Below are 15,535 nucleotides of genomic sequence, written 5' to 3'. Positions count from 1 at the left end.
CCAATTGAGACGCTGGAGACGATTTCCTCCTTCGATCCTTCTGCACAAGAACGTCGCTAGTGAGAAGCAGGAAGAAGATCATAACAGCTAGCTGCAGGTATCAACAAAAGTCTCTGACCTTCATCCCCTCCCTCCCCTCTTGGTTGCCCGGACCACGCGGCATCCGCAACTGCCTGAGAGCGAGCATGAGCTTCCTCACGAGAGGGGGCGAGGCACGCAGGACCTGAGCATCTTCCAGCTCCTGCTTGATCTCAGCCTGCGCGTCCAACTTCAATCCCGAGAAAACTCAAACCTCCCGCCGGACCTTCTTAGAGAGCTTCGATTCCCGGGGAGCAGCAGCAGCTCGGGGTTCAACCCTCAGATTTTGCTTCTGCTTCCTACTGGCGACTTCTTGCGTCGGATGCCTTGGAACGAGAGAGTAAGGCATTGGAATGAGCAGTAGAGTCGCTGTCATTGTCACCTTCCGCTATGTTCGCCTTCATCCCCACGACCAACCTGCTTGACCGCCTGAAACTTCGTCATGCTCGATTCATTCTTCTTTCTCTGGTCTCAACCTGCCGTCCCTCTCTCTCGCTCGCCGGCCTCGCAGGAGGTGAGGGAGGGAGTTGTCTTGATCGTATCCGCCTTCGCGCTTGCGACTTGACGTCGATACTGGCAAACAGTTCTTTCTGCAGGTTTCGGAGGATGCTCTTTGCTGACGACTTCCCCTTCTCGCTGTTCATCGTTGACGCTAAATCCAGAAGCTCCTTTTGTTGAGAAACTTGCTCCTTCGCCGCGTCGCGCTGATGCTGCTTCACCTCCGATCCCAAATCTTGCAAGAGGGAGTCAGGCTCAGAAAGAAGGAGGGAGGCGGGAGGGAGGGAGGGAGGGAGGGATGAGAGTTGAGAGAAGCTGAGGGAGAAGGTGAGATGATGAAGGTGAAGGAGGAGGAAGTTGAAAACCGCACCCATCTGCTTCAGTTTATGAAGGATCCCCTCTAGACCGCTCGCCATTCCCTGATAGAAACCTCGGGGTTTCTGTACGAGTTCCGATTGTCTTGCTCTGCGCGATCGTACCAAAGGCTCCCTCAAGCTTTCTGGAACCACCGAAGGGACATGCAGGGGAAAGGTGAGGAGCAGGAGCAGGAGCAGGAGCAGGAGAGCAGGAGCAGGAGAGCAGGATGAGATAGGTGAAAGATAATGACAGAGGAGAAGAACAAGGAGCAAGAAACACAGAAATATATCAGTAATGATACATCACATCAGGCACATCTCACCCTGCTTGCCCAACATTCCAAGCTCCATCCTCCCTCCTCCGCTACGAAGGAGGGAGGAACAACACAGCAGCAGTAGCAGCACGCTGATGATTGAAGCAGCGAGCTTGGCAGTGTTCTTCTTGTTTCTCTCTCCATCATGTTCTCTTGTCCTCTGCATGGCGGCGACGCCGACTCCACCTTCTTCTCCTCCGCCCCCACCCTCAGGGTTCCCCCAGCATGGCGCTCCTTGCCCTATTTCCGGCAGAGACTTCTGGATTGGAACGATACAATGAACTGTATAAACTGTATAAACAGACAATATATTTTCAAATAAAAAAAGAATTAAAAATTATTTAGATCTTCAAAACAATAAAATTTATTGATCTAATAGGAATAAAATTGTGTAAAATACTGCGAATGAAAGAAACAAAAACTCTTCACCTAGCCGTGCGACCGGTCATCAGCGACAGCCGACATGGAGGCAGAAGCGAGTACTATCCCTCCCTCCTCCTCCTCCTCCCCGCCCTCTCCGCCCCCCCCGCCCTCCTCCTCCTCCTCTCACCACCAACAGCACAAGAAGCATCCTACAAACTCTCTGTCCTCCCCTCCCTCTTACACTCTCCTGGCCTCTCGGGCAATCGTTGCTTCTGCCTTCCTGCTAGTCGTCGGCTATACCGTAGGAGGGTTCAACCCCACAGTCCTTGCCCCGTCCTCCGCCTCCTCCCCCCATCCTGCCCATAGAGCTGGGAAGATGTCGCAGACGAACGTTGAGGTGCTTGCGGGGATCAAGGAGATGAAGGTGAGTTTGTATGGATGACACGGCTGGACTGATGGAACGCTGTAGAAGGGAGAACATTACTTCCCAGGGGACCATGAGGACGATGGGAATGTGTTTGACAGCAGTCAAGATTATCTGGGAGCAAGTGATGGTAAAGTTCTCTTTTCTCTTGAGCTCGTCTTGAATGCGATGATGATGATGATGATGATGATCATGATCATCATCGCATTGAAAATGATGATGGTGGTGATGATGGTGTTGGTGGTGGTGATGATGATGGCGATGACTTGATTGATCGTTGCGTTCACAGTTGTCGATCACAGTGCGATGAGGGCAGAGGCGAGAGGAGGACGGAGATGGTCGTCAGGAGCCACCAGGAGGAAAGATCACTGGAGGAAAGAGGAGGACATGCTGGAGAACTTGCGGAAGAAGGCAGAGGCGCGGCTGAAGAAGGACGAGCAGGCGAAGGAGACGGGGGAGGGTCATGAGGGAGGGACGGTGAGGATCGAGAACGTAACGATGAAGGCAACGGATGATGGAGAGTTCGTTCCTGACGATACGATTAGAGCGATCGCAGCAGCAGGAGGGTATGACACAGTCGAGTCGTGGGAGGCGGCGAGGAAATCGGAGGGAGTTGGGAGGGCGGCGGAGAAGAAGGCGGGGAGCGCGGGCGCGGGCAAGAAGACGTCGACGACGCTGGTGGAGAAGGAGAAGCGGAAGGAGGAGAGGAGGAAGGAGAGGAAGGAGGTGGAAGCGGCGAGGAGCAGAGGGGAGAAGCAGCCTAACATGATCGAGAACTTGGGCGAATGGATCGCCTCCAAGTTTCATGCCAAGAACGAGCAGATTCTAGCGGGGGGCATGGAGCAGGAAAGATTGCAGAGGAAACAGGTTTGAGCAGCAGCAGCAGCAGCAGCAGCAGGAGACGGTTGGGCAAGAACATTCAGATGGAGCAAGAAGAGAAGTGGAAAGATAAACTTCATGACATGTAACCAAATTTATAGAAATCGTTGTGAACAAATTGAAACAATGCAACCGTTAGTCGCCACCCTCCAGAGCTACTTGAACACCCTCCCCTCTTCCTCCTCCTCGCACTCTTTGTCGCTCCTTCACACCTCCTCTCTTGTGATTTTAATCTCCTTCCACCTTCACCGCCACGTTCGCCTGCTCACCACACAAGTCATAAGAGCCTCACTCCTCCATAACCCGCCAACCCATGCTCTCTTGCTGCTGCTAACTCTCATGTGTTCTCCTGCTCCTGCTCCTGCTCCACTTCCTCCTCCTCCTTCCTTACCGCAGGTGCTTCCAGTCGTTCCTTCTCCAGTTCCACCACCACCAGCTCAAGGATGTAGTTCCCCCTGTGTGCTCGTCATACTCCTTTCCCTCTTCTTTGTCCTCCCCTCCTCCTCTCCCTCCATCCCCCTTGACTCTCTCCCCTTCCTCACGTTATCCCCGATGATTTGGTCGTAGCTTCTGCCTCCCCTAGCACCATGCTCTGCAGTGTGGACAGCAGCTGTCGCTTCCTCGCCCGCCGTTGCTGCTCCTTTATCTTATGCTTCTCCATCTCCGCGTTCCCGCTGCCTCCTCCCTCCTGCCCCCTCGGCGTTGCAGGCTCAAGTGCGAGCTCCTCGAGGCCTGCAGGCAGATGAGACGCGGGTCGGAGCAGCAGCAAGGGCAGGAGCAGCAGCAGGGGCAGGAGCAGCAGAGGGAGCAGAAGGAGCAAGTGCAGGAGCAGGGAGCAGGGAGCAGGGAGCACGAGTAGCAACGGGAGCAGGAGCAGGAGGAGCTGCAGGGCAGGAGGAGGTAACTACCAAGGTGGGCGATGCTCATTCCCTTGCGAAGGAAGCGATCTTTAAGCGCGTCTACCGCACACCCCAGGACGAAGTTGTAGGTGACCTGAAGAAGCAAAAGCGTCAGAAGAGCGCGACCAGGACAAGGAGGGAGCATCAGAGGAGGAGACGCACAAAGAGCAGGAGGAGCAGGAGGAGGAGAAAGAGGACGAGGAGGAGCAGGAAGCACAGGCACGGGAGAAGATGAGAAGGGGAGGGAAACTGAGGTGGGCTCACCTCCGACGCAGAGGGAGGAGAATCTCGTTGATCAAAGAGCAAAGACTGCAATCTGGCAAGCAGCTGCTTCTCTCTTGCTCGTCTCGCCTGCTTCCTGTCAATATTCTCCCCCTCCTCCTCCTCCTTCCCCTCCTCCTCCTCCTCCCCCCCTTCCCCTCTCCCTCCCCCCCCTCCCCCTTTCGTTTCTCACCTGCTCTTTGATCTTGTGTAGCTCCAGCGAGTTTGCCGTCACCCTCGTCACTGTCGGTCTGGGCGTTCCTCCTGCTCCTCCTCCGCTCACACTGGCCTCTTCGCCCGCTCCCTCCTCCTCCGCTTGGTTCGCTCCTCCTCCTCCTCCTCCTGTACTGAGGACATGGGGGCTCGATACACGGCTCTCCTGGTTGGACCCTCCAGCAGAGGAGGCGCTGACTGGGGAGGAGGCAGAGCTGAGCTTGCGGAGCTCCAGACCCTCCCCTGCTCCCCCTTCGGTAGACGCGCTGTCGGGGGCAAGAGCAGCGAGGGGAGACGCTGCTCCGTCCTTGGCCGAGTTCGGCTGGGAGGAGAATCAAGACGAGGAGCAGAGATGGGAAGGAGACTTGAGGAGAGTTGCTGAGAGATGGAGAAGCGAGGAATGAAGGAGGGTAAGGAAGCAGGATCAGGAGGAGCAGAAGGAGCAGGAGTAGGAGTAGGAGCAGCAAGAGCAGGAGGAGGAGCAGCAAGAGCAGGAGGAGGAGCTTGGTATACCTGAGAGGAAGGACGGCGGAAAGTGTATCCGCACAGGGCACAGAACTTACAGGCGATAGAGATCCGCTCACCACATCCTGAATGGAATATTATGACGAGCCAAGGAAGGCAGTGGAGGAAGATGGGGAATAGGCTGGAGAAAGAAGAGCAGGAGCAGGAGCAGGAGCAGGAGCAGGAGCAGGAGCAGGAGCAAGAGCAGGAGCAGATGGTTTACCCGGGCATGCACGGGTGACTTGGCGGCCTCTTGCTGCTCCATGTCTGCTGTTGACGCTGCTGCCTCCCGTCTGATGCAAGCTGAGTCAGAGCTGGCGAAGAGGAGGAGGAGGAGGAGGAGGAGGAGGAGGAGGAGAAGGAGGAGGAGGAGGAGGAGGAGGAGAGCGAGGAGGAGGAGGAGGGTCTTTACCCCAGGGGACTGGAGGCTTCCTGAGCTTCTGTTTCTCCTCCCCGCCTCCTCGCTGCTCTCCCATGCTTCTACACTTGCCCCCAGCTCCTGCAGAGCTGCGATCGCTGCCTCGTCTGCTCTGCTCAGCTCCCCGACCTTGTCCCTGTCCTTGGAGGCTGCAGCCTCTCCCCTCCTGGTGCTCTTCCCCCTCACTTCCGCGCCCTTCTTCGGCGCCTCCTCCTTCCTGCCCTCCTCCTCCTGCTTTTCTGGCGATTCCAAGTTGAGATTCATCCCCTGCACCCCGCGCGCTGCTGATGTCGAGGGACTCTCCTCAGGCCACAGGGCCCTCCTCCTCTCCTCCTCTCCCGCAGCCGCCCTCCTGTGCTCTCCTCCCCTCCCTCCCTTCCCCTCCATGGGAACCGCCGCCAGCCATGGCACACCGAGCTTGCTCAGCAGCTCCCCGCTCAGCGGGATCTTTGTCCCGTCCGACTTCACCAGCACAGGCACCTGCTGCTCGGATCCTCGCACGCCCCCATCTCCCCCTTGCCTGCGCTCCTCCTCCTGCTTGCCTCGCAGCATCCCCAGCACCATCATCCCCCCTGCCCCTCCTGCACCTGTCGCTACTCCTCCTGCCATGTTCTGCAGCATCGCAAGTGCCGCTGCTGCGTTCTCCGTGTCTGCGTTGCCTCCACCCACAAGGGCAGGGATGGCAGGAAGCAGAGCATTGCCGTCCTACAGGGCCACGTAAGCGGCCGTGGACGTGGAAGTTGGGGAGGGGAGACGAGGAGGAGGAGGAGAACGAGGACGAGGCAGGGGGAGAGGAGGCGGAGAAAGAGGATTTCAGGAAGAGGCCGCAAAAAGAAAGTGAATGATGAAGGGATGAAGGGAATGGAATAGAACAGGCAAGGTTAAGATGAGGAGGGGGGGGCGGGGGAGGCGAGAAAAGAGGAGGGAGATGGGGAGGAGGAGGAGGAGGAGGAGGAGAAAGGACCTGCTGCAACTTGGTCTTCTTATCGTCAAGTGTTGACTTTGCAGGGCCTCCAGCTGCTTTCTGGTCCGACGAGGACGAAGACGAGGAGGACGCTTTCTTGCCTTTAACTTCACATTGCTGATCCTCCTCTCTGCCCTCCTCCTCCTCTTCCCCTTTTTCCTTGTCCTTGTCATTTTCCTTGTCCTTCTTGTCCTCCGGTTCCTCCACCTCCATCTCGAAGATTGTTCCGTTCTCGAAGTTGGGAGAATCCTTGGTCTCGAACGAGTTCCCTCGCACCACCAACTGCAAAGCTTCGTCATTCTTCTGCTACTTTCCCCTTCCCTCCTCCCTCCGTTCCTTCTTCTCCTCCTTCTTCTCCTCCGCTCCTCCCTTGGTAATTTCCCTCCATTTTCACCTTTCGGCGGGTCGGGCTGTTGGTTCTTGCTACAACCTTAGGCGGAAGACCCTATACGTGTTTCAGAACAGAGGAAGCGCTCATGAGATAAAAGCAATACCTTCGGCGATGACGAACTCTGACCTTCATCACCTCCTCCTCCTCCCCCTCCCCCTCCCCCTCGGGCTCCCAAGCTAATCGCCATGTCCTGCCGGAAGGCCTCCCTACTCCAACAAGTCTCAAACTCCTCCTCCTCCGGGCATAAAAGCAATCAGACCTGCCATGAAGCTCCTCCACTTCATCCATCAGAGAGAAGCCTGAACGCGGCTCGCGTTACTGCCTCGCTCCCTTCCTCCTACCACCTCACCATGCCATGACGACGCCTTCACGCTGTTGTCAGACCCGAAGATGTCAAGCTTGGTTCGCTTCTGCGGAGAAGCAAGCGGAGGCTGCCGGATCTCCGTGAGCGCTTCTCCGTGTCGCTGAGGAACGAGGAGTGGTCAGTGACAGCGACAGCAGCAGGGGGAGAGCAGGGCAGGGAGAGGAATGAGGAGGGAGAAGAAGAGGAGAAGATTGCTGAGAGGAGGTAGTATGGACTCATCCTCACCTCCATCCTCGGTCTGTGGCCAACTAGTCTTTGCTTCTTCCTCCCGCGTTCTTTTTCCTCCCCTCCCCTCGCTCCCTGAGGTTTTCTGACCAGCAAGTCCCTCAAGCCGCGTCAGCTGCGATCTTTCCCCCCATTCCTCTTCTTCACAGCATTCACTTCTCTTTCGAGCTCTCAACCTTCCAGTGCTACCATCCACGTCTTCTCTTCGCAACAACCACAGATGCCCTGAGCTCAAGTCCAAACCTTGCTCTCCCTCAACTGGTAGCCGAATGCGTGACGACGCTGCTCTCCCCCAGTTCCCGCTGTCATGTTACATGTCAGATCCCACAGAAATATCGCTAACTTTCGAAATTGAGCAAATGGATCTAACAATCATCAGAATGCATCGAGACATGTCAAGCTTATGACGAACACGAGGACCGCAAGGGTCTCAACACAACACAAACATCTGGGACGCGGGCAACGCTGATTCTCGCAAACGGGCAAGAATCAAGCTTACAAAGATGTAAAACGAGACTAGATGAAACAGCGCCGTCCTCTCACTCCTGCTCGGAATCTTTGTTCTCCTATCTCTATGAAGAGCAAGACCATCGTAGCGCACGTGAAGACGAAACAAGCAGTTTTGCACTCGCTATGTTCACAGGGATGAAAGCAGAGGAGAGAAGGCAGCGTGCTGACTATTTCTCGAAGCATGAATTGTTGATGAGCAAGAGACAGGACATGGCACTCCTGCGAGAGTGTGCAGAGCAAACTCATATCAAAGCAGCATTCCGAATATGGCAAGGGGGGTGCTGAGAATAATGTAGGAGGCACAAGAGGCTGTCCGTGAGGAGGAAGGCGCTGATATCAGTCAGAGTGGAGTATCAGGAAGCAGCAGAAGCAGGAGAAGGGAGCCGGAGGAAGCAAGGATCGCGCATGCGCGGCATGCCCCAGGGCGGGAACCGCCATGGCGCCAAAGCATGCGTGTCACGTGCGGCGGAGGCCGGTCAATGGTGGGGGTAGTCTGCATACAAAGTAGGGGGTGGAGGTACATGGTGTAAACGGTGGGGGTAGTGGCAGTCGCAAGCGCGGGTCTTTCTACTGGGGGTGATGAAAAGGAGACTGGTGGGGTAGAGGAAGGGTAAAGTGGGGGTAGTGGGGGTACTTCTGACAAGCTCCCCGACAAACAAGGATCAGGGGAGACGATATGAGATCGAGTGAATAAGGAGGAGCAGGAGCAGAAGCAGGAGCAGGAGCAGGAGCAGGAGCAGGAGCAGGAGCAGGAGGAGCAGGAGGAGCAGGAGCAGGAGCAGGAGCAGGAGCAGGAGCAGGAGCAGGAGCATGATATGGAATCGAGAGAAGCAGCAGCAGCAGCAGCAGCAGCAGCAGCAGCAGCAGCAGCAGCAGCAGCAGCAGGCTCGTAATCAAATGAATGGCAGTATATTGAATGACCTACTGCCGGCTGCCGTCATTCACCCTACTGACTAAGTCACTCGATTCAAACACGTCTCGTCAGCTCATCTCAGCTCGTTCAAGGACACATCGAGTTTCAGCAAGCAAAGAAGAGCGTGGAAGGATTGGAGCGCATCTGAGGTCGGAGTGAGGAGGATGAGGCAGCGCGCTCGTGCGGCATTTTTGATGTTTTACTACAGCGGCGACTTGATCCCTTCACTTGGCGAGAAGCTCTGTCACCAGCGAGGCAAACTTGTCTCCCTCCGTGATGTCGTATCCTCCTCTTAGCTGCGCCACGTGGAACCTGCAGGTCACAAGGTCAGCCCGTCGCCTCTGCGGGAGCAACAACGGCTTACAAGAGACTTGCAACCCTCTTCTCGTCCTCGCCTGGCTCTCCGGCGTCCAACTACACGCATGAGTCAACGACAAGGGAGAGGAGCGGCTGATCCAAGGAGCTACGTACCTTGTCCTTGAGAGAGATGAGGATGGGGTGGTTCGGGTTGACCTGAAGGATGGCGGCCTGACCGGAGTTTCCGCTCCAGTCTGCCTCCTCCCCCATGGCAACGGCTCTTGCCTTCATGTACTTCTGCATCTGGGGCGACATGCCGTATTGTGCCTGGGCTAGCGTAGACGGGCTATCTGACAAAGACAAGCTGATCTCGACCTTAGACACGCGCTTCTGACCGAGAGTGTCCGTGAGGAACTTGAGGACTTGATCAAAGCTCTTCTCCTTCTCCTGTTTCTCCTCCTTCTTGTCTTCGCTGTCGTCGATGCCCTTCACCGTGTCTCGCCCAAGGTCGATGATCTCGATCTTCTTGTCTTCCGGGCCGTCCACCTCCTTCAGCTCCATCATGCAGAGCTCATCGAGGGGCTCGACGCAGTACATCACTTCATACCCATTGCTCTTCACCTTCTCCAGCGCAGGAGACATTTCACACTGAGCCCTTCCATCCCCCGACACGTAGTAGATGTACTGCTGACCTTCCTTCATCCTAGACACGTACTCGCCCAAGGTGGTGAGATTTCCCTTGGATGCAGACGATCCGAAAGTAATCAGCTCCCCGATGTCTTTCCTGTGCTCGTTGTCCTCGATCACACCAACCTTGAGGTACTTGCCGAATTGCTTCTGGAAGGTGTCCCAGTCTTCTCCACCCTTGCCCTTGATGTCATTGAACATGTCAAGTGACTTCTTCACGATCCTTCGAGACACTACTCTCAAGACCGAAGATTTCTGCAAGATTTCACGTCCAACGTTCAAGGGGAGGTCCTCCGAGTCGATGACGCCCTTCACAAACTTGAGCCAGCGAGGGCAGAGCTCAGTGAACTTGTCGTTGATGAACACTCTCTTCACGTACAAGCGCATGTTGCCCGCGTTTTCATCAAACATGTTGCTCCCGAGCTCGAATGGCAACATGCTAGGAACATAAAGCAGAGCACGAAATTCAACCTGACCTTCAAGGGAGAAGTGAGAGAGGGTAAGAGGCTTATCGAAGGCCTTGAATGTGCTCTTGTAAAACTCCTCGTATTGCTCTGCCGTGACCTGAGAAGGTGGGCGCATCCAAAGGGGCTGCTGCTTGTTCTGGACTTCCCACTCCTGCTTCGTGACGGGGATGGTCTTCTTCTTGGGGGTTTCGCCCTCCTTGAGATCTTTGTTGGCTTCTTCATCTTCAACCTGCTCGTAGGTAGTCTTGGTGGTGAAAACCTGTCAAGAGCCCCGTCAACGCGCGATTCAACGGCAAGCTTCGATGGTACCTTGATCGGGAAGTTGATAAACTCGGAGTACCTCTGCACGAGGGCTTTAATCTTCATGTCATCCAGGTACTCGTCGGCGTCCTCCCGCAGGGTGAGCTCGATGCGGGTCCCTGAGTTCCCTTCGATGCCGCTTTCCCCCTCAACCTCTGATATTGTGTAAGAGCTTCCAGCTTCTGACTCCCATCTTATAAAGGATGTATCAGCTCGCATCCTACACATCTTCCACAGCTACCTGTATGACCTTCCTTGCTCGTCATTGAGGCCCTTACTAATCACTGTCATCTTATTGGCAACCAAGAAGCCTGATGTAACGGTTTTAGAGGTCTCTTAAGCATCAAGGAAAAGTAGACCTGAATAGAAGCCGACACCAAATTGTCCAATAAGATTCGCTGCACTGTCACCCTTATTCTTCTCCTTGGCCTGAACTTTCAAGGTCAAAAGAAACAGAGCAAATGTGGCATATATCACCTTCAACATTTCAGCAAATTGCTTTGTTCCAGACTGAGCAATACGCCCCAAGTTGTTGATCAATTCATCTTTTGTCATTCCCACACCAGAGTCTTCGATAATCAACTGTGCCATCGCAACATCAACCAATCCCTACAGGATTTCTTGACTAATTCACCTTCTTCTGCTCTTTGTCAGCTTGAATCCTGATCTCAAGATTATCAGCAGAGCCCTGTTTCGACTCTTGTCATTCAGCCATCATGCTATGCACAGATCAGAACCTTGTTCTCGGTGATCGCAAGGAATCGCTTCTTGTCACAAGCATCGGCAGCATTGGAGACCTTGCCAAGATGGAGGAGTAAGAGACATTATGTCCAAAACACTTCGCATGAACCCACAAGCTCACGCAGGAAGACGTCTTTGTCACTGTAGAGCGAGTTGATGATGATGTCCATCACCCGCGAGACCTCGGCCTGGCAAAAACACCATGTCAAAACCAGGTCAATGTTGTAAGAAGCAACAACACCTGGAACTCGAAGGTCTCGGGTGCCACTGTCGTCATGCGCAATCCACTTGCTCGCCCCTGCAGATTTGTCATACGAGCAAAAATCAACGTTCGACATACCTTAGGGAGCTTCAGGGCAGGCAACCGCTGTGATATCCTACATCTTGACGACAGACGGCCTGTTCAAAAGTGAGCGAACGAGCGGTGCGGTCGACATCAATCCCCCGTCTCTTGCAAAGTTACAAAAGATCGATCATTTACCAGGAGAGCGAAGATGCAACATTTTGCTTCCAGTTGGCATGAATGCCGAACACGTGCTTGCAAGCACGCATGCGCCGATTAGGGTCTTGGCCAACCACATTGGTCTGCAAACCAAGGTTGGTCACATGCAGATCAATCAGCCAGCTGTCATCTAATCAAGGATTCTCGATCAAGCTTGATGAGAGTATACTTTGGACAAAGAGACCATCCCTTCGAACCTCTTTGTCCGATACAAAATCCTGCGCACGCTCTTTGCGCGCTCGAAACCAATATCATAATCAGTGGACCTAATTTGGACCTGTCATGGCAAGATTCTACCTTGACTGCAAGTCTACACAGCTGCTGCAGCTCATGCCCCTTATCTTTTATCTCTGCCTCCCACTTTCGCTCGTCTCCTCTCCATGCCCTCCCGCCCCCCATTGCGGCGGATCGTAGGGGGTCAACAGGATTTGGAACGGGGGTTGTTTGGAGACGTTTCTTCACATAAATAGGGGGTAGGGTGCTAGTTGTGTAGAACAGTGGAGAATCGATGGAATTGGGGGTAGTGGTAGTGTCAAAGACGGGTGCGTTCTGTAAACACCAGGGTGGTACTCCAACAAAACACCCCTACACACTATACAGTACGGGTGGATATGATTTTTAGGGGTCCTTGGCTATTTTATTTCCTGAGTAAAAGGGGGTACTACGATCAATTTGAAAGTTGGGTGAGAGAATCCACCTGATGGGGGTACGTAAGGACAACTCCAGGGGTACACATAAGAATACATGGGGTAGGGTACATTCGTCGCTGGGGGGGGGTACAGGGCACGTGGGCTAGGGTCGCTTCGAAGGAATATTCTGGTAGTAGTCTGGTCAAAAGTACCCCCCTTTTCTATATTTGAAGTACCCACCTCTCGTAGTCCTCCTGCTTCGATCGTTCTCCCCATTCATACCACCTACCCTTGATGGACAGAAGTTTGCGGAGATGGAGGGGTATAAAATACCCCACAATACGATCTTTGTAGGGTACCAGTGGGTACCCTACCTATTAAAAATTCTTCGAAGAATCGTTATAAAGAACGATCTTGTCTTTTTTTCTTGTCTGGCGGCCTCCATCGCACAAGGGCAGCACGTGAAGCTCGAGACTTTTCTTAGTGAGACTCTGCTGCCTCCAAGACCTCAGTAAGTTGCCCCCCGCCCCGCCGGGCCGCGCCCCGCCGTTTCCCGGGGGCCGCCGTCGGGTGACGGGCGCCGGGCCCCGGCCCGCGCCGCCGCCTGGCACTGCACGGCTCCACTGGCACCAGTCTGACGGTGTCAGGGTCAAGCCTCCTCCGACTCTCCGATGATTATTGTCCTCGTACTGATTTTTAACTTAACTTTGAGTAAAGGACGGCAGAGGGCCGGGCGGGCGGCGGCGGCCGGGCGGGCCGGGCCGCCGGGTCCATCCGACGTCATGTCAACTTCCGAGTTCTTGAGCACCGGTACGGTTGGCACTAAAATGGATTATCACTACGGGTCCAAATATAAATCGAGATGGGGGTGGGGGTCATCATCAGTCCGTAGGGCGTCCTTTCTGTGCTGGGTGCAACGAAGCGAAGGAACGGGCAAGTTAGCGAGGAGGAGGAGGAGGAGGAAGGGAGGCAGGGAGGCAGGGAGGGAGGAAGAAGAGGCAGGAGATCCGAGGCAAGAGGAGTTCCGAACGGAAATAGTGTACGAACTGGGAGGAAAGAAGAAATGTCTTTACGAGGTACTTCACGGAGTGTTAATCAAATGCAGTGGGATAAATTCAAAGATGGGTGAATGACGAGGAGAAAGGAGAGGAAGGAGCAACTAAATTCAACGCCGAGATCCTATTCAGAAAGTTTTGAAGCAGAAGAACTTTGAGGGCGGTAGGCTTTGTCGTTTCGAGAGAAAGAGGAGAGTCACCAATCAAGGGGCGCGGAGCGAATTGATCTGAGCACAGATGGCGCTGCGAATCAAGTTCGTCGAAGCCAGAGGGTTGAAGAGCGTTCAGATGATCGGCAAACAAGACCCTTACATCAAGTGCGCTCCTGGACTGGTACATCCAGCGCTCGCATGTTGCGATGTTGGTTCACCTCAACCTGGCAGGATGCGTCCGTTGTGCATGGAACGGCCCCATTGGCGTCCATGCGGCAGCACAGGTTTGCAGGGGAGACCCGAATCTTGCTGGAGGAGTGGAAGAGCCCCTGCAACACAGATGGAGGCAAGGATCCAAAGTGGGCCGGGGCAGAGGAGGCAGTGTACGAAGCTTCCTTGCTCCCTGGGGTCGACCACCTGTACGTGAGCCTTTGGGACGAGAACAAGCACATGTCGGACAGCTTCATCTGCGACACATGGATCTGCCTGCATGACGTGCTTGTCAACGGGAAAGACGACAGGTGGCATCCGCTGTACATCCAAAAGGGCGAGCAGAAGGGTGAGATTCACCTCGAGATCAGCTGGCATCAATCCAAGTCCTTCATCCCCGCGCACGTCATCTGCCCGCTCACCTTGTCCATCCCTACTGCCAGGGATGCAGCTGGTAAGCTCCTGTCCATGGGCTTCACCCTTCACGACCAGACCATCGGTGAGCTGAAGAAGAAGTTCAAGTCCTCTTCGGACCAGCAGCTCGTCCAGGCGGTCAGGGCCTGCTATCCCAGCATCATGGAGTCTTTCACTGCCAAGTCCGTCAAGGTCTTGGAGCAGGGAGGGGTCCCTGTGTGCCACGTGGATGGAGTGGCCAGCAGGGCGGGTTTGCGGGTAGACGACATCATCATCGGATATGCTTCCGACTCCAAGATCAAGGACCCAGAGAAAACGGGGATCAACGGTGAGACTAGCCTTCCACCCCATCCTCCTCCTCCTCCTCCTCCTCCTCCTCCTCTTCCTCCTCCTCCTCCTCCTCCTCCCTTCCTCTCAAATTCCTCATGACGTCTGCATGCCCCGTGCTGCCTGTGTGCTCAGTCTTTGCTGCAGCTCTGATCTCGAAGACGGCGGAGTGGAAGAGGATTAGCGATGAGAGCAAGCAGAAGGCTCATGCCTGCTTGCTGCCATCGGCCCAGAATGGCCGCGTCACCCTCACGGTCCTCCGGGCCGTCCCCTTGAGCCGTATCCCCGGCGACCATCCACTGAGAGTTGCATACACGATCCCCCCCTCCTCCCTCATCTATGAGCCTCAGGCAATCAAGGTCATAGCGGGGAAGAGGATCGCCGACCTCCAGGCTCAGCTGAGGCCCCTGGAGGCCCTCCCGGTCCAGTACTCCTGTACTGAAGTCCCCGGTGGGCTCACCGTCTGTCCCAAGACCGGACTGATCTCCGGCAGCCCGTCGGCGCCGGGCGACCATGTCCTCCACATCACGGCGCACAACGTGTGCGGGATGAGGGTCAACTCTCAAGTCAAGATCCTGGTCCTGCAGGAGCCCAGCACCTTCGTGTACCAGCTCGGTCATCAGCTGCAGTACAAGCTGGGAGAGGCCATCACACCCAATGAGGTAAAGGAGGTGGACGGCTCCGGCCCGTTCACCTTCTCCTCGGACCCCGGGCTCCCTCCCGGCCTTCAGCTGGACCCCAGCACAGGAACGATCTCGGGGACTCCAGTGCAGGACGTGACCGAGCACTGCTGCACGATCTTCGCCTCCTCCGAGGGAGGGCGGATAGGATGCGACATGCTCATCTCAGTCTTGCGTCCCCCAGAGGCCTTGAGCTTCCCGCAAGCCGAGGTGATGCTGGTCAGGAACGTGGGAATGGATGGCATGCAGGCGACGTTCACAGGAAGCGGGCCCTTCACCTTCTCCAGCTCTCCTGAGCTTCCTGCTGGGCTTCAGGTCCGGGATGTTCTAACTCTCCTCCTCCTCCTCCTCCTCCTCCTCTCACCAACACCACCTCCGTCAACCCTCCTTTCACCCTCCTTACGTCCTCCCTTCAACCCCCCACCCCTCGTTTCCTCTTGCTCCTCCTCCTCCTCCTCCTCCTCCTCCTCCTCCTCCTCCTCCTCCTCCTCCTCCTCCTC

At 55.4% G+C, this 15,535-nt stretch overlaps 5 protein-coding genes across 5 annotated transcripts in view; 2 read left to right on the top strand and 3 right to left on the bottom strand.

Annotated features, from left to right (window-relative positions):
• Window positions 1–222: 222 nt before the first annotated feature.
• GUITHDRAFT_153578 (hypothetical protein) lies at window positions 223–1,483 on the bottom strand (the record flags this gene model as incomplete). Its single annotated transcript, XM_005829223.1, has 6 exons — window positions 1,256–1,483; window positions 947–1,075; window positions 555–811; window positions 461–507; window positions 305–404; window positions 223–256 (listed from the first exon to the last, which is right to left on the bottom strand). Coding segments are annotated over exons 1-5 (546 nt in total), but the record flags the coding sequence as incomplete, so codon positions are not given.
• Window positions 1,484–2,339: 856 nt separating this feature from the next.
• Window positions 2,340–2,906, top strand: GUITHDRAFT_141256 (hypothetical protein; the record flags this gene model as incomplete). Its single annotated transcript, XM_005829222.1, has 1 exon — window positions 2,340–2,906. One exon carries the CDS (start codon window positions 2,340–2,342, stop codon window positions 2,904–2,906), a length of 567 nt encoding a protein of 188 aa, XP_005829279.1.
• A 234-nt stretch (window positions 2,907–3,140) lies between these two features.
• On the bottom strand, window positions 3,141–7,157 carry GUITHDRAFT_141255 (hypothetical protein; the record flags this gene model as incomplete). Its single annotated transcript, XM_005829221.1, has 14 exons — window positions 3,141–3,173; window positions 3,304–3,367; window positions 3,455–3,644; window positions 3,821–3,905; window positions 4,076–4,162; window positions 4,266–4,607; window positions 4,799–4,875; window positions 5,013–5,082; window positions 5,202–5,912; window positions 6,172–6,453; window positions 6,566–6,616; window positions 6,689–6,768; window positions 6,912–7,026; window positions 7,152–7,157. The coding sequence occupies 14 exons, from the start codon at window positions 7,155–7,157 to the stop codon at window positions 3,141–3,143; spliced, it is 2,193 nt and encodes a 730-aa protein (XP_005829278.1).
• Window positions 7,158–8,757: 1,600 nt separating this feature from the next.
• Window positions 8,758–11,257, bottom strand: GUITHDRAFT_95701 (hypothetical protein). Its single transcript, XM_005829220.1, has 10 exons — window positions 11,180–11,257; window positions 11,063–11,122; window positions 10,960–11,022; window positions 10,803–10,907; window positions 10,685–10,745; window positions 10,567–10,636; window positions 10,335–10,518; window positions 9,046–10,284; window positions 8,939–8,988; window positions 8,758–8,886 (listed from the first exon to the last, which is right to left on the bottom strand). The coding sequence occupies exons 1-10, from the start codon at window positions 11,234–11,236 to the stop codon at window positions 8,799–8,801; spliced, it is 1,977 nt and encodes a 658-aa protein (XP_005829277.1). The 5' UTR covers window positions 11,237–11,257; the 3' UTR covers window positions 8,758–8,798.
• Window positions 11,258–13,489: 2,232 nt separating this feature from the next.
• GUITHDRAFT_141253 (hypothetical protein) overlaps window positions 13,490–15,535 on the top strand; it is a gene marked incomplete at both ends in the record, with an annotated part of 4,453 nt that continues 2,407 nt past the window's right edge. Inside the window, 3 exons of the mRNA XM_005829219.1 lie at window positions 13,490–13,585; window positions 13,636–14,356; window positions 14,503–15,350. Coding sequence (XP_005829276.1) covers window positions 13,490–13,585; window positions 13,636–14,356; window positions 14,503–15,350 — 1,665 coding nt within the window. The remainder of the gene's footprint in view (window positions 13,586–13,635; window positions 14,357–14,502; window positions 15,351–15,535) is intronic.

This window comes from Guillardia theta, assembly GCF_000315625.1.
Source record: "Guillardia theta CCMP2712 unplaced genomic scaffold GUITHscaffold_53, whole genome shotgun sequence".
In the NCBI taxonomy this organism is placed as follows: Eukaryota; class Cryptophyceae; order Pyrenomonadales; family Geminigeraceae; genus Guillardia; species Guillardia theta.
This window is presented reverse-complemented; position numbering and strand designations above follow the sequence as displayed.

Bases quoted from the DNA above. Each gene is read 5' to 3' on its own strand.
- GUITHDRAFT_95701 (XM_005829220.1), bottom strand. From the start codon at position 11,236: ATGGACATCATCATCAACTCGCTCTACAGTGACAAAGACGTCTTCCTG. The intron at 11,123-11,179 runs GTGGGTTCATGC...CATCTTGGCAAG, and splicing joins ACGTCTTCCTGCGTGAGCTT to GTCTCCAATGCTGCCGATGC. The intron at 10,519-10,566 runs GTAGCTGTGGAA...ATCCTTTATAAG, and splicing joins GAGCAAGGAAGGTCATACAG to ATGGGAGTCAGAAGCTGGAA.